This window comes from Suillus paluster, assembly GCF_016628075.1.
Source record: "Suillus paluster strain FC165 chromosome Unknown EDB91scaffold_10, whole genome shotgun sequence".
Lineage (NCBI taxonomy): Eukaryota > Fungi > Basidiomycota > Agaricomycetes > Boletales > Suillaceae > Suillus > Suillus paluster.
This window is the reverse complement of record NW_024537570.1, coordinates 689158-705312: the sequence shown is the minus strand read 5'-3', so window position 1 is coordinate 705312 and position 16155 is coordinate 689158. Positions and strand designations below refer to the sequence as shown.

Here is a 16155-nt window from a genome sequence, read left to right as displayed (position 1 = left end):
TCACCAAACAGCAGACCATGATGAAGATTGGGACTGGTACTACATCAATATGTCAGTTACTCCCCCTTTCATGATGAACTAAATCTGAGATACTACCAGGTTTGTCGACAGAGATATGTTCATGTGCTTCCATGGGGGAGGTGTTGGGCATAAATCCATATGAAGAGAGACATCATGCCTACTTGATGACTGCGACGAATTGGATAGGGTTCCTTTCCAGAAAGAGAAAGAGTGCCGTGGGTCAGAATTCGACGAGAGCTTTGAAGACGAGGATATGGAAGAACATGAAGATTTGGAAGAGGACAGGTACGGAGATGAGGAAGGTGGTGATGATGGCTTGGAGGAAGCAGGCAATAGTGAGGCAGACAGCACCGACGACGATGGCAAAGTTCCAGTGTTGGCTTTCTTCAAAGCGATGGTAGATGACACCATTGCTGATGAGATGGATGAATACGGTTACTCTGGCCTTGATCAAGTCCTTGATGAGGATGGTGCAGGTGAAGAGACTGACAAAGCAGATGATTTGGTCCGGAAGATGGGGAGGATGTGATGAACGAGTTTGAGGATAGCTTTGCAGACTTGTGATTGACAATGGTGCACAATGAGATAGGTTATAATCAGTTCTGTTATTTTTAAAATAATGTACATAGTGACAAAATACCCAGTGTACAACAAATACCATAAGCCATGTCATGGGTAACCCTCTCTAGGGTTCTGCATGGGTAACACCACATGTTGGAAAGCTGACACCATATCCATACCCGCCAACACCATACCCATCACAGGTACGGGTACACACTGACCTGTCAACACCGTGGTTAGATGGAAAACACCGTGGGTACATTACCTGTTTGAGTATCATTCACAGTTGCATTATCAGCATTAACTGCAAGAATCTATGATCTTCAAGTTAGCATGATTTCTGCAATATTCAGAATCAGCTTACTCTCTTTGTTAGCCCAAAGCATTCAAGAATTGCTTGAAAGAATTTTGCCATCGCAGCACCAGTATGTGACTAAGATATATCATGTAAAGATTGGTGGAGCATTTGATATGGCCTGCAACATACCTTAGCAACTTCAATGATGTCGAGTAGAAATGAAAACATTTTACCCTCATACTCAAGGTGGACGGTCCATGCTACAAAGGCACAATGGTTAGGTGAAGTCCAAGCATCTGTGGTGAAGTGTAAGTGTCCAGGGTGATCCTGACCATTGTGTTAGCCAAATCTCTGATATCAGCAAAACACTTACACAGAGAAGCTGTCCAATGGGTTCACTGCACTTCTCAAACACTACTTTTATATTGCAGGACAGTACATCAGCTGATGGAAGTTCAATATTTGGGTGACCTGCGCAAAGAAGCTCACAGAGTTCACAGTCATTGATTATATTGATGGGGCGATTACTTTCAGTGATCCACTTCACAAGATGAGCACTGAAACTAATGTTAGCATGCAAAAGTACACAGATTTAGATCATTTACTGAACTTCCGGATTTTTGTGCATCTGATGGGAGTAATGGACTGGCTGTTGGCTAGATAGACTTAGACGATGAGTGGGCAACTTCACACATCTCAGTTGGTTGGCCACTGTTACATAGGCAGGTGAGCGCTACTCATGCAAAAGGTAAGTAACTGGCACACGGACCTTGGGAGTACTGCAAATCAAAGTTGTCTGTTAGCTTGGAAAATGATGCCCACAGCAAAAATGGCACAGCACCTTTGTGTACTGGAATTTCTTGTGCTGTCCGGTGAATGTTGCCTCTGTCAATTGAGGAGAGGTGTGGTCTCAGTTCCATAGAAGAATGTGGTGGTAGGGTGCATCGGATAATGCAGCAGATCACCCTGCTGGATATGCGTACAAGCAGGATCGGTGTATCCATGAGCTCAGCCAGACAGATGATGCGGTTCTATGGCAGTGTAAGTAGGTCATTTCAAACAATACAAAAGCCAGCTTACCATTGTGTCTGGCACAAATGATAGGGTGGTGTGTTGTGTGTGCTTGGGACATTGGGAGGCCTGGCCTAGGAGGGATGAAACAAAGTATGGGTGAGAGAGGGAGAACAGTGCAAGTGCTACCTTTTTTACCATTCACCACCCGGCACACCAAAGGCAGTTACTGAGTAAAAAAGGTAGAATTGTGACCATCCATCCCTTGGAAGTGGAAGAGGCGGGTAGGTGGTAGATGCTGTAGCTTTGAAGCGGTCAACAGGAAAGGCAACACCTGGGTGAACATTGGCAAAGTTTTAAATCAAAGTCAGCCAGGAATTTCCAGACACCTGTGACAGACACGGTGTGTGTGCCATATTGATGGCATCATTATCAGCGCAGCTTTCTTCCTTGTACCACCATTATGCCTTCATCTTCCAGCTATGGCAGTACAGATGATATTATCGATTCAATTTCTTCAAGCTCTCGCAAGAACACTAAAAGGTATTGTTATTTAAATTGTACCTTGAAAATTTGACCTTTGGTGGCAGGAAACATGAAGATTCGAAAATGGATGACACGGAGCTGTACCAAAATGCGGGCAAGAAGGCTTTGAGCCTTCTGGATACATTCAGTGTACCCTCTGCAGCCTTCAAGACCGGTCTTCAATTTGACCGAGGTGGTAAGTGTGATCCGAAACAGTACGTACTTTATATCTATGTCATGTGTCTAACTTTCTACAGATCTAACAATGTCACTTATCAGCATTTGTTATTGTATAATGGCATCATCGACTACATTCCTGGTCTCAAGAGCGAGCTCAACGACATATTGAGCAAAAAACTCAACAAAATCATTGCAATGGTGACTATATGCGCATATATGCACCGACAACTGACCTTTTGCATAATAGGTATTGAAGGGTATGAGCGACAGCAGATCTGCAGATCTGAGCTCCGTCAAGCACAAGGGCCTACAATACATTGGCCTGAATATGTATAGTAAGGCCAACACTCTTGACCTGCCAATTCCAGAAGTCGAGGATAAGTCAATGCATGGGCTCAATCACCCGCAGTTGGCCCGTTTGCTTTGCCCTTGGAAGAAATTGGATTGGTTTGATGAGGACCCTGATTTGTATGCATTTCTTACTTTTGATTCTTCATGCTGATGTCACTATGTTCAGTGCTATGGCCACTTTGCAAGCTGGTGAAATAACGATGACAGCATACAATTGGCCTACGTTCTTCTATGAACATGACATTTACAATTCTGCCAAGAAGACGAATGGTCTCTTTTGAAACCATATTGTTGTGAGGGTGCGTCTTTGTCTTCTACACCATCATTTATTTATAGTGAAGTCACCATAGTTTTACAAGCATCTTTTCATTGGACCCTCCTCCATCACCAATGACTCATCAAATGTTTGCAATTCAGCAAAACTGTCGAAAAATCATGCATGGGGGCTAACGGCTGTTAACAAATACATCATGGCATACATTCACATCATTGTAAGTCTAGTTCTCTTGCTGCTAGTATCAATACTCCTCTCACAGACACATAGACATATTTTACCATCAGCAGCGCTCAGCACTGGACTCAATATATTGGTGACATGGACTTGGATGAGCTCCTCTGGGCTATCGTTGAAATGCTAGATGACGATGACGATCCATGGGTCAAAGACACCCTCGCGTAGTGGAACAGGTACATTTCGCTACATGGTTAGTTCAGCACTAATCATTCACAGGCACGTCAAACCAACCAAAGAAAACTCAAACTTGGCCAAGCTCATGCGAAAGGAAAGTGAGAATGACATTGCTCAGATTTGTGCCCAGCGAGCTGCACACTGTTCTGCAGTAGATAAAACAACTGGTATGTGATAGATGTATATACAATGATGGTACTGATATCTATTTCCCAGTGCTGTCATGTCCAGTCAACCCTAATAATACTTGAGAGCCCTCAACAAGTGGCAAGCACACCCGCCCTGCAGAGCACCATGATGAAGAGGATATTCCACATGCAACCAAATGAATCTGGCAAGCGGGCGAGGCCGTTGACTCACCACGTTCTCGACAGGCTACATCAGGTAACCAACCTAAAAATGATAAAACCATGTAAAGCTTTATCTATTCTAAAATACATATAATATCTATCACAATTGTAGTCCAAATGATAAAGCTTTAAATACCCGGACTAAGTTGGATAGAAACTACCAAAGTACAATCTTGACAGTCAGTTTGCAATTATTTATCAAGTTGACAAATATCCATCCATTGTAACAAAGCTTTAGAAGCCTAGAGTGCTTTGGACAAACTTACCAATGACTCAAAGATGCTGAATACTGTAGATGATTATGATTTATTTTCAAAAACAAATTTTATTGATAAATGTATAGTAGTACATGTGCTACATAGTAGTATATAGTGGGATATGAAATAAGAAAGGAACAAGGAAAGTAATACTTGGAGGGACTATGAAAGAGGGACCACCAAAGAGCCATGAAGGAGGGCCCACAAGGGAGGAGGGTCCATGAAGGAGCCAAGGAGGAGGGTCCACCAAAGAAGGCCAAGGAGAGGGTCCCTGGAAGGAGGCCAGGGAGGAGGGACCACAAAGGAGCCAGGAGGGAGGGCCCACCAAAGAAGGCCAAGGAGGAGGGTCCACAAAGGAGCCAGGAAGGAGGGATCACCAAAGAAGGCCAGAGAGGAGGGACCATGAAGGAGCCAGGGAGGAAGGACCACCAAGGAGAGGGAGCTGGAAGGAGGGTCCATGAAGAACTGCCAAAAGAAAAGTCTTGACTCTTGAGTGGACGGAGATGTCAGAGCTCAAGGACTTGAGTGAAAAATTTTCAAACCCCCAGCTCCCACAGGTACATACCTTAGTAAGCATTCTGAGCAACTTGATATTACATAATATTGCAATTCCAGCAATCGTCTATCGACGTTTATCTACCATGGGTCACACTTGGGACATCTTACATACCAACATCAGACTTATAATTTTCTTGTAATTTCTTGTCCTTCAAAGTCATGTTGCTCCCACTTATGTATCACTTTGTCCTAGAATATATATATATATATATTCATGGATTTTTGATCTGATTCTGTCATATATATCTATGAAAACCTTCTTCTTGCCGGTTTCCTGATGTAATGCTCAGCACCATATTTCTACTTATGATGACGATGAAGAGCTTGCAGCACCACGGCCAAAGCCAAGCCACCCCCAACCAGATGGGTAATAGCACCCACCTACCAAATCCCTTCCCCAGCACCATGTGATTATTTCGGACGACAACGAAGACCAACCAACACCACCTGTTACAGTAACATGAGAGTTACGCGTCATTTCATTCTGCAGACTCGTCTAGACCTGGACCATGGTCATGATTCTATTTCCATCTCTTTTCTTTTTGATCTTGTTGTTCTGAAATGCAAGAAGCTCTCGCTTCTACCCCTAGATCGTAGAAGCCCCAGCTTCTCCCGAACCCTATGCCCTTACCACTATGCCAGTTCTCTTTCTTTGATGGGGATTCCCCATGCCCTTTGCCCTTACCATTCAACCAGTACTTCTTACCCTTTCTTACCTATGACTCACACATGCCCTCAACCCTTACCGCTGCTTCGGTACTACCTCCGCTTACCCTGTACCCTTACCACTCAACCGGTATCTCACTTTACGTATATATTACTTCTCTTGTAGAACAGATTCTCTAACTTGAATCTACTCGGTTCTCATCTGATACTTGTCGTTGGGTCTGAACTTCTCTTGCCTAAGGGAACTCCCTCTGTACAAAGAACCATCTTCTCTTGAGATGATACTCTTGAGTTGAACTCCGTCTCTTAGATCATATCCTCAAGAAACTCCAATTGACTCTATGCAAGTGAGGGTCCCAACCCTTACTCAGACTTAGTGCAGGCAAGCTCTTTGCTGAGCTAGCGCCAAAGGCCACACTTCGAACATCCCTTGCAGGTTTAGCACCACTGGATCTCATCCGAGAGGTTTTGCATAACACCACCCCAAAAACTAATGCACCACCAGTGTCCCCCAGAGTTTGAGCCCTGGGACCATACCCCACCACCTTGCGAGCTCAAATCCAAGTGTCCGATCTCTTTCTCCAACACTATCAATGACAAGCAGGAAGCACTGCCCCCAAAATTCAAAGTTTGGTATTCTACTGAGGCAGCCAGCTATGATGGGGCTCCAGCTTCAATGCGAGCAGGCCAACCTACACTGGGTTATGACGGAGAGGAACAGCAACCTCAACTGAGCAAGCAACAGCATCCTGCAAGTGCTTCCATTCACCATGGCAACAAGGATCAGCCTCCACGCCCAAAGCCGAAACCTCGTTGCACTGTTCACAAGCACGAGGATTCAGTAAGCAAGCTCGTGACTGAGCAGTCAGGTATGACTGGGGTATGTCACCATGACCTTCTTTTCAGTCTGCTGACATCATGATTAGCAGTCCCAGCCAGCACCAGTGCTGAGTTCATGCCGCTCATCCCCACTGTCAGATCTGACTGACAATGACAACGACTTTTCCCCACAAGCTGCAAAACTTTTTGATGCCCCCCCTTGCTCCCTCAAAGCAAAAAGGAAAGAAGAAAGCCACCAAGGCTCTAGATGCCCCTCGAAGAACCTCTGGTCGACGAAAGAACGGTTACTACATCAGTAAACCACAATGGTCTGTACAGAGCTGTACAGAGCTGTACAGTTCACCAGAGCCACAGCTTGGTCCCACTGTCACAGACAGGCCCATCTCTGTACAGCTCTGTACAGAGCTTCCCAGAGCTCCACAGTAGCCCTCTAGTTACACAGAACCTTCCCAAACATATTAAAAATCGCTTTTTTTCATTTTTATATTAACTCAAGTCAAACATGTAAATTTAAATTTAAACAAATGGATTGCAAAAGAAGCAACTACTCTACTGGACTCATCAATACAAACAGTGAGTAAGGATGTGAGATAATCAAAGTGCAAGAGTGCAAGAGAACGGGTCGTCATCATAGTCATAGTCATTTGTTGTTGTCATGTTGTTGTCGTGTCATGTTGTTGAGTCACCGTCGTTGTCGTGATAGCGCTGTCATAAAGACAAGTTGTTAGTAATGTATATATAAATGAAAATGAAAAAATGCACCTATTGCGCACACCATGAACGAACAAGCATAAACACAAAACAAGCATGAAAATACTAGTAAGTAATGTACATACATACATACGTACATAAAAAAACACACCTTCGAGTGGCAAGAAAGATGGGCAAGAGACAGGGCATGACGGGGCACGAGAGATGGGTGAGAGAGACAGGCAAGAGATGGGGCGAGAAGACAGGCAAGAGATGGGGCACGAGAGATGGGCAAGATGGGGCATGAGAGACAGGTGAGAGATCACACAGGGTGAGAGAGATGGCATGTCGCACGGGGCAAGAGAGATGGGGCAAGAGATGGGGCACGAGAGACAGGCGAGAAACAGGGCATGGGAACACGAGAGATGGGGCATACAAGCACAAGAGACAGCACAAGAGGAGAGGGCGCAAGCATCAGGAAACTGGTGAGAAGAAGGTTTTCATAGATATATATGACAGAATCAGATCAAAAATCCATGAATATATATATATTTATATTCTAAGACAAAGTGATACATAAGTGGGAGCAACATGACTTTGAAGGACAAGAAATTACAAGAAAATCATAAGTCTGATGTTGGTATGTAAGATGTTGCAAGTGTGACCCATGGTAGACAAACGTCGATAGACGATTGCTGGAATTGCAATATTATGTAATATCAAATATCAAGCTGCTCAGAATGCTTACTAAGGTATGTACCCGTGGGAGCTGGGGGTTTGAAAATTTTTCACTCAAGTCCTTGAGCTCACCCTTTTGTTCTGACATGATCTACGTCCTCTCAAGAGTCAAGACTTTTCTTTTTGGCAGTTCTTCATGGTCCCTCCTTCCAGCTTCCTCTCCTTGGTGGTCCTTCCTCCCTGGCTCCTTCATGGTCCCTCCTCTCTGGCCTTCTTTGGTGATCCCTCCTTCCTGGCTCCTTCGTGGACCCTCCTTCTTGGCCTTCTTTGGTGGATCCTCCTTCCTGGCTCTTTCGTGGACCCTCCTCCCTGGCCTCCTTCCGGGGACCCTCCTCCTTGGCCTTCTTTGGTGGACCCTCCTCCCTGGCTCCCTCATGGACTGTCCTTCATGGCCCCCTCCTCCCTGGCTCTTTGGTGGTCCCTCTTTTATGGTCCCTCCAAGTATTACTTTCCTTGTTCCTTTCTTGTTTCATATCCCACTATATACTACTATGTAGCACATGTACTACTATACATTTATCAATAAAATTCGTTTTTGAAAATAAATCATCACAATCATCTATAGTGTTCAGCATCTTTGAGTCATTGGTGAGTTTATCCAAAGCACTCTAGGCTTCTAAAGCTTTGTTACAATTGGTGGATATTTGTCAACTTGATAGGTAATTGCAAACTAACTGTCAAGATTGTACTTTGGTAGTTTCCATCCGACTTAGTCCGGGTATTTAAAGCTTTATCATTTGGACTACAATTGTGACAGGTATTATATGTATTTTAGAATAGACAAAGCTTTACATGGTTTTATCATTTTCAGGTCGGTTACCTGATGAGGCCCATCAGTGCTGGGGAACAGATCAACTAAGGTCGAAGTAGTTAGTGCTGAGTCTGCCAACTGTGCCGAGAGAGTGGGAGAGGGTGGTTAAGGTAAATATAAGCAAGCAGTAATAAGAAAATAAAGAAAATAAAAGACTTACTTGAAGGATGGCAGCAGTGCAGGTAGAAGTTAAGAGTCGAAGTGTAGAACAAAGACTTCTGAAATTTTCAACAAGTTGAACAATGACTTACATCAGCATTGCCGAGTTCTGTGAGGTTCTGTGGTGCTGTAAGAGCTGTGAAAATTAGCAACACTGTGCAAGGTTTAGTAGTTTACTGATGTAGGACTCAAACTTTATTGCTGCAGCTTCATTCTCTATTTCTCACTTCTCTGCTTGTTGCTGCCGCTATGGACTTTACTGCATGGACTTCATTCAACTTGTGTATTTGTTTACCAGTACTGTTACACTAATGCATTACCTCTTGGGTACAAATACCTCGCGTGATCTCATGGGGCCTTCTAATGTGTACAAGCCTTGAGTGATCTAGTAAGACCTAGTAATCCCTTGCAAGCCTTGTTAGCCATCCAAGATTAACTTACCTCACACACCCTTGGAAGGCTATCTTAGACACACTCTCAGAAGGCCATCCAAGACAGGGCTATTTCCTTGCGAGGCATCACAGGCCTTCCAATAGGGGCGCTCAAAGTTAAAACGCCCAACACCCAACACCCAACCTTGTGACCAAAATGAGTGTACCTAGAATAAATAGAAGTAAATACCGAGTAAAGTCACCCAGGCCTACATGATGAGATAAGCTACTTACCTAAACCTTGTTGTGTGAAGCGCCAAAACCTTCGCCAAATGTCTCCCCTAATCCACAGCATTTCTAAACCTTTTCATACTCTTCTCGTACCTAAACCTCACCGTTCCTAGCCCTCACCACAACCTTGTCATATATTTTATTGTAGCAACATGTAGCTGCATGTTTTTTTTTCCAATTTCATTGGAATTTCACAAAGAAAATTATGTCTGAGCCTCAAAAACAACTCAAGTAGTCTGCTGAAGGTTAGGAAAGGGTTAGGAATAAAAAGTGAAAGGTCTCCTAAGGCACACAAAGGTTTAGGTACAAAAAAAAAGACTTTAAAAAGGTAGGGGTATGGAAAGGTTTAGGAACAGCGAGGTTTAGGTACAAGAAGAGTATGAAAAGGTTTAGAAATGCTGAGGATTAGGGGGAGACGTTTGGCGAAGGTTTTGGCGCTTCGCACGACAAGGTTTAGGTAAGTAGCTTATCTCATCATGTAGGCCTGGGTGACTTTACTCAGTATTTACTTCTATTTATTCTAGGTATACTCATTTTGGTCACGAGGTTGGGCGTTGGGCATTGGGCTTGGGCGTTGGGCGTTGGGCTTGGGCATTGGGCGTTTTAACTTTGAGCGCCCCTAATATTCGCAAGGTCGTGTATGGTCCTGTTAGGCCATCCGAGACCTCGTCAGGTTTGGCCACTTTTGCTGATGACATCAAGGTCATTGACAGCTTAGGGTAGAAGCTGCTGGAATGTGGATAGTGAAGGTACCTATAAGTTTGAGCCATGGTCGACACCAGCGGAAATTTAAGGGTCAGATTTCCGACATCGTAGTAGTCAGCTGATACTTGATGGGCTTCAACGTGGCTGAAACCTAAGGGACCCCCAGATCCTCAGCCAACTCTAAGCCGTCGGAATTTTTGGACAACACGCAGTGAAACCTTCATCTCATCTTCAAGCTCAAGAATAATGTCGTCCCTCGCGTTAGCTACTAACATGCACACAGCAGAGTCAAATGTCAATCTCTCCCAGGTATGGAATGTCATCGGCGAACTGCAATTCGTCGTAAGTGCATAGGTATTCGCGTCCGTGGATACACAATAATATTCCCTCACTTCAGCTTGCACGTTCAATACAAGTGGTGACCGTATGTATATACCAATATATTAGAATGACATTTGATTGATGATGACCAGATTCCAGACCTCGAAACCCCGTACTCCCGAGCTAGTTTCCCCAACACGAACTACTTTGGCACTGAGTCCAAAGATCGGACCATCAGCGCCATCATTACTGAACGCCAACAGCAACGGAATGCAGTTTTGGACGAGATCTCAGGCCTGGAAACAGTCATGCACAGTATCGACGATCTTCGCCAGCAACTCGTCGAAAAGAACGACAAGATCACCCAGTCCATGAATTTGCACAAGAGACTTGGATCGACTCTCTGGCGCTTGCCAACTGAAGTCCTATCCCAGATTTTTCATCTTTGTCTCCCAACAATTCCAGCATTCGATGAACTCCAGCTGCCATCGCAGCCAGAAGCTCCCGTAATATTGACTGCGGTATGCCGACGATGGAGGGAGGTTGCTGTGGACACACCCAGTTTGTGGTGCGAACTTCATGTGCCAATCGTCTCCAGAGACCATTGGGAGGGGCAAGCCTTCTGCTCTCATTCATGGCTCAAGCGGTCACAGGGTCTTCCATTATCGCTAGCTCTTAAATGCGACGCAGATGACTCGACCAAGCTACGAAGCCTTCTTCAGCCTTACGTCGACCAAATATCGTCTCTCAATATCCATATCTTCCCAGACGCGGACGAACCTGATGTCTTGTTGGAAGACCTCACAGCACTTCAGGACCTGACCATAGTCATCGAGGATCTTGACATGGCATATGATACACAACTTAGTATCGATGAAAAATTTTCACAATCTATCTCACAACTGCCATTCACTATGCGCAGTCTCAGGGTAGCCGGGTTGTACCTCAACCCCGGTGTCACATCTTCTGTCAATCCCGTATGGGCCCACCTGACAAATGTCGAGATTGAGCTACGTGAACCGAGTGCATTCCTCCACTTGCTCCAGCTAGGTCCCAACATCTCCTCGTTGAAAGTTCACGTGGCATTCGACGAAGCACGGGCGCTTGAGCCATTCACGCACACCAAACTTCAATCCTTACGCATCAGCTTTGGATACTCAGCCAGAACCCTATTATTTGTCCTGTTCGATGTTCTAACACTCCCCAATTTGTGCATACTTCGAGTTATCGGTATAGAAATGTGGCCTCATGAGGGGTTGAAGGCATTTTGTCGCGGTCAAATTGTACCCTGGAGACCCTGATTTTGGGCCCTCGAGTGAAGACGACAGAGGAGCAGCGAGCGGAATATGTTGCCCTCATCCCCTCACTCGAGATAGTGATGTTGGAATTTGGAATTGTTCACGGTGTGCTCACCACTGTTCGCAGTGAGCAGTGACTTATTACATAGGACGGTGCACTGCACTGCCCTGGCGCCTGTGTACTAAGTACTCCCTATCTCACTGCTCATAGCGTATTTGTAAGTACAATGGCTTACCTGAGTTCCCATACTCAGTATATATACTGTCGCTGATACTGGAAGCTAAGCTTTGAGTATCCTACCTTTTGGTGTAACGGTTATGCGCGTACGGCAGTCTGACCTACTGACAGTATTGCAGAGTAAACTGAAATGTCAGAGGGCATCATTGCATTACGTTTCGTGTTTGACAACATCTGATGACCGCAACAAATATGTAAACGAAGATTCGAAACCATCCATCATTTAACATTAAAAAGAAAAGGGAATTACAGCTTCCAAAGCGGAAACTGGAAATACAGTGACTAGATGCGTACAACAAGCCAAACCATAACCTAGAACAAAGCGGCAGCAACTTTTTGCCAGAAACCCACAGGCGGGTAGTACGGGCCTTCTGTCTCCTCCGGGGTGGGAATGCCCTAATATGATGCGTCAGATCGAGTCCAAGAATATCCGCTAGGACACTTACTGTCACAAAGTCCATTTCGTCTGGTTTCCAGATCTCTGTCCCTTTCATGAACTTCCAGCCAAAGTAAAGACCGAAGAACAGCGGAATGTTGATATCTGCGAAAGGGAATCGGGAGTGTCCATCAGTCAAGATTTCACGGAAGGACAAGTACACGCACAGGCTGTGAGGAAGCCGGCAGGAGTGAAAGCCCAGAAGACTGAGAAGCCGTTGACGAGGATGAAGAAGATGCACCAAGAAAGGCCCCAGATCGAAAGCCATGGCTGGAAGCGGTTCCAGTAGTGGAGCTTCGTGCGGTCAATGCCTTGGTGCTTCATTCCGCGGTCTGCATATCTTGTGAGACCTAGATTGAAGAGGGAGATAGGTGGATGATGTGCTTACGGAAGAAGATGTAGGTTAAGTTGATGGAGCCCCAGCCGAAGAAGCCGCCCACGGTTGAAAGGTTGACGAACCAGCTGATCAAGGGTTTTCAGTACAGATCGTACGCCACTAGGAGAACACCTACTTGAACACCGTCGCGGAACCCGACCCGACGTTCATGAGGGAGAGGAACGCAAACATGCTCTAGATATATATTATCAGCGCCGTACACTGGCATGACGGTCTTAAAGACGACGCACAGAGAACGCAACAGCGACCAAGGGAAGCCCAGATTGTGTGCACTTTGCGAAGACCTTGGGTGCTTGCCCTCGGAGAGCAAGACCGTAGAGGATACGGGACGAACAGAAGAGGAACGAGTTTGCAGCACTGAATGCACTCGTCATGACACCGGCATTGATGATGCTTGGCAGGACTGTCCATGTAAATATGAATAACGATCGGATCCAGATTGTGGTCAATGTTTACCTTTAATCCCAGCATTCGTCATGGCAATGACATAAGGAGATTGGGCAGCAGTACCCGTGGCTATATCGAATATATCAGACCCATCCTACAGGACATGTACAAGAACTCACAGTGGAGCAAGTTGGGGTCGTTATAAGGAACGATAAGACCGGTTATGAAGATACCGAGGATCTACGATACCCTCCATCAGGATCCGCAGATCATACCAGACAAGACAGAAAAAGCAAAAGCTTACATAGAAAACGAGAATACGGAAGAACACCCTGCGGACGGCTTTTGCGATGTTCCGGCGGGGGTTTTCGGTCTCGGAAGCGGCACTATGTATCAGTTTGGCAAATGAGCTTCTTCTTGGCAAATGGGGTGTGCTTACATCGCGACAAGTTCCATGCCCTGGAATGAGAATGAAGCTTGGACAAGAACATTCAATATGCCGAGGAAGCGGTCCAAGCCAACATGGGTCGGTTCCAGTCCAGCCCCTGCGAAGACACCGGGGTTTTTCCAGTACTGTTCTCAGTGTCAGAACACTGGTTTAATTCCCGTCGACTTTAACTACAGACCTGGAAACCCAGTCGGTGGTGATCTGGTGCACCTCCAAGGTCAATGACCAGACCGACAATAATAAGACCGGTGATCATTGTGACTTGTGATAGCAGGAAGTCAGAAATATGAAGTAAGCATCAGCAATCAGACATACGTTTAATGATAGAGAATACGAATTCCGCTGGTAGTTTATGGGTTTGAGTTCAAGCCGATCAGCATAAAATAATGGTTATTTCTGACCTTCGCCGAAATACCTGACGGAAAGTTCGAGCTTGTGAGTATGCGTTACACAGAGGGGGAATACCACATACCGTACACCGAAGACGTTCGTTGCGCAAGCAAAAACACAGATAATTGCAGTGTAAATACCGGCATGATTCGTCTACACAATAAAGTTTCATCAACACCACTACTACAATCCAAAGAAATACTTGGCTCACGTTGGAATCCCAATAAGTGATCAGGATCTGAGCACCCGTGATTTCCACCGGCACGGTTATCCTTGTCGCGGATAAACTTCATGACAAGAGGAAGAAGAAAAAGAGACATACACGTTAGTCTATAAAATATTGAACTGTTAGGGCATCGTTTTATGGACAATTCATCAACTTACATAGAAGTAGTTCTGAAATAATCGTGATAACTGTCAGAGATAGCACAGACCGCGGTAAGAATCGACTTACCCATCCAACCTGAATGCCAAGCAATTAGTGACGACACTATTAAATTGAAAAAAACAATTGCTTACTGCAAAACCAAGTGCAGGGTCAACCCATCGAGCGGCTGAGTAAAATGGGTCAACGGCATGTTTTGAACCATGTGAATTATTCTACAGACCAAAATGAGGGAAAGTTCCTGAAATTGGGGCGTGGGATGTCATTTCACCAATGGAACACAGTGACCTGGCAGAGCCTTCAATACAGAACAAACATACTATAATGACGTGAACTTACGAATATGCCACTGAGCCTACAAGGGCATATGCGATGAGGGCACCGAGAGGGCCCGCACCGCTTAGAGCTTTGCCAGAACCTAGGAAAAGCCCTGTACCGAGTGTTCCAGCGATCTATACTCCAGGTAAGTAACACTGCAAGGACAACACCAGGACTCGACATACAGCAATCCTAACAAAACTCATAAGCTCGTTATAACAAAGCAAAACAAAGTTAGACATACATCTGAACATGGCGCTGCTTGAGTCGACGCTGTACCAAGTCGATGGAAGCGACATCGAACTTGTGCTTTCCATCCGCAACGACGTGAAATTCGTTGTCAAGGTGGTTCTTCTCGACGCTGCCGTCATCAAACTTGCGATCCTCGCTACTCATGATGGAGTTGACGAGGGGGACCGCGCCAAGGATAGAGGGTATGGATGAAGGGAGGGGAAGAGAGGACGTTTAATATTATCATTGGCTGAATCTTATCGTCATTAAGTATGCTACACATGGGGTGCCAGGTGGTGCCTGGGTATCCATACGGATCAAAGAATATACGATAGGAACTGTAACCGGTGGTGCAGATAGGAAATTTTACTGCATTCTCTGTTTGGGGTCCCGGATAGATCAATGACCGTGTCGGGAATGTAAAACCGTACTACAAACGATCAAACCACGGGTATAGCCCGTTCGTAAGGTATTACGGGACGAAGCACCTACCGATGTCTGGTTATTCAACTGGCGCCCAGAGGCGCTCAGATGTTGTGAAAACTTCGGAGTTAGCCATGAGGTGATTAGCCGGACTAATTTTAGAAAGGTGTTCCTCGTCTGAACCAGACGTTCTGGGGACAGCCACTGACAGCTAGGTACAGCCAAGCAGTTCAGTCGAGACTCAGCTGGGCCGCCTCCTTGATGATCATATGGGATTGACATTGAAGATCGATATTCTTATTTTTCACCTATTCGAAATTTGATGATAAACGCTCAGCCTATCATCCTGGTTTCCATGTGGCGAATCCAATTGAATCGGATCAGTCAAAACAACTGCCAAGTCTTCAATGGTACTTGCAATCAGGAGTCGGGGACTGGCCATGGTGTCTTGGGGAATCAATAATATATCACAGCACGTATAAGCAATACTGGATATTGATTCGAGAACGTCTGATTTGACACTGGGAACGTTGACTGGAGCTCGAGGGCAGCATGATTCCATACAGCTGCGACAAAAATGCGGTTGGCAGTGTATAAACGCCACATGATGGATCCTTACCTGGTTACCCATGTCCACTTTCCATATGTAAGGCAGCCTATCATATGGATAATCGGCCTCAATCGAAAAACGCTTCTATCACGGAGCTACCTTTGATTAGTCTCCCTAGGCAGACCAGCTCAAAGAAAGGCAGTCGTCCATCACGTACTCCTTCAGGCTACGTGTCTTCCCAAAAAACTCGACATCGTGGTGA

General features: G+C 45.4%; 7 protein-coding genes across 7 annotated transcripts; 4 read left to right on the top strand and 3 right to left on the bottom strand.

Moving 5' to 3' along the window:
• Positions 1-1015: 1015 nt before the first annotated feature.
• On the bottom strand, positions 1016-1535 carry EDB91DRAFT_1048218 (uncharacterized protein; the record flags this gene model as incomplete). The annotated part of the gene is made up of 3 exons (XM_041313378.1): positions 1016-1207; positions 1254-1364; positions 1491-1535. Coding segments are annotated over 3 exons (348 nt in total), but the record flags the coding sequence as incomplete, so codon positions are not given.
• Positions 1536-2354: 819 nt separating this feature from the next.
• EDB91DRAFT_1079626 (uncharacterized protein) lies at positions 2355-3626 on the top strand (the record flags this gene model as incomplete). The annotated part of the gene is made up of 7 exons (XM_041315151.1): positions 2355-2434; positions 2482-2631; positions 2674-2794; positions 2844-3064; positions 3114-3217; positions 3365-3438; positions 3492-3626. The coding sequence occupies 7 exons, from the start codon at positions 2355-2357 to the stop codon at positions 3624-3626; spliced, it is 885 nt and encodes a 294-aa protein (XP_041180495.1).
• A 778-nt stretch (positions 3627-4404) lies between these two features.
• Positions 4405-4961, bottom strand: EDB91DRAFT_1245412 (uncharacterized protein; the record flags this gene model as incomplete). Its single annotated transcript, XM_041322542.1, has 2 exons — positions 4405-4730; positions 4913-4961. The coding sequence occupies 2 exons, from the start codon at positions 4959-4961 to the stop codon at positions 4405-4407; spliced, it is 375 nt and encodes a 124-aa protein (XP_041180494.1).
• Positions 4962-5959: 998 nt separating this feature from the next.
• Positions 5960-6732, top strand: EDB91DRAFT_1245411 (uncharacterized protein; the record flags this gene model as incomplete). Its single annotated transcript, XM_041322541.1, has 3 exons — positions 5960-6346; positions 6393-6410; positions 6481-6732. 3 exons carry the CDS (start codon positions 5960-5962, stop codon positions 6730-6732), a joined length of 657 nt encoding a protein of 218 aa, XP_041180493.1.
• A 381-nt stretch (positions 6733-7113) lies between these two features.
• EDB91DRAFT_1079624 (uncharacterized protein) lies at positions 7114-8593 on the top strand (the record flags this gene model as incomplete). The annotated part of the gene is made up of 8 exons (XM_041315150.1): positions 7114-7125; positions 7183-7310; positions 7359-7481; positions 7578-7636; positions 7736-7748; positions 7841-8175; positions 8300-8322; positions 8546-8593. The coding sequence occupies 8 exons, from the start codon at positions 7114-7116 to the stop codon at positions 8591-8593; spliced, it is 741 nt and encodes a 246-aa protein (XP_041180492.1).
• A 1168-nt stretch (positions 8594-9761) lies between these two features.
• On the top strand, positions 9762-11693 carry EDB91DRAFT_1334789 (uncharacterized protein; the record flags this gene model as incomplete). The annotated part of the gene is made up of 5 exons (XM_041325467.1): positions 9762-9823; positions 9891-10085; positions 10308-10413; positions 10469-10495; positions 10545-11693. 5 exons carry the CDS (start codon positions 9762-9764, stop codon positions 11691-11693), a joined length of 1539 nt encoding a protein of 512 aa, XP_041180491.1.
• Positions 11694-11799: 106 nt separating this feature from the next.
• EDB91DRAFT_1115638 (amino acid permease/ SLC12A domain-containing protein) lies at positions 11800-15151 on the bottom strand. Its single transcript, XM_041317939.1, is given in 25 exon segments — positions 11800-11907; positions 12044-12324; positions 12375-12469; positions 12532-12696; positions 12753-12826; positions 12877-12935; positions 12992-13164; positions 13218-13277; positions 13328-13388; positions 13453-13534; positions 13573-13576; positions 13592-13721; positions 13775-13857; positions 13912-13938; positions 13998-14011; positions 14069-14139; positions 14198-14258; positions 14309-14316; positions 14371-14382; positions 14441-14449; positions 14506-14540; positions 14595-14659; positions 14711-14823; positions 14875-14881; positions 14934-15151. The coding sequence occupies 24 exon segments, from the start codon at positions 15083-15085 to the stop codon at positions 12241-12243; spliced, it is 1644 nt and encodes a 547-aa protein (XP_041180490.1). The 5' UTR covers positions 15086-15151; the 3' UTR covers positions 11800-11907; positions 12044-12240.
• Positions 15152-16155: the final 1004 nt, after the last annotated feature.

Coding starts and splice junctions, on each gene's coding strand:
- EDB91DRAFT_1115638 (XM_041317939.1), bottom strand. CDS start 15,085: ATGAGTAGCGAGGATCGCAAGTTTGATGACGGCAGCGTCGAGAAGAAC. Junction 13,858..13,911: donor CGTATTCTCTATCATTAAAC/GTATGTCTGATT, acceptor TGCTATCACAAG/TCACAATGATCACCGGTCTT. Junction 13,722..13,774: donor ACCACCGACTGGGTTTCCAG/GTCTGTAGTTAA, acceptor CACTGAGAACAG/TACTGGAAAAACCCCGGTGT.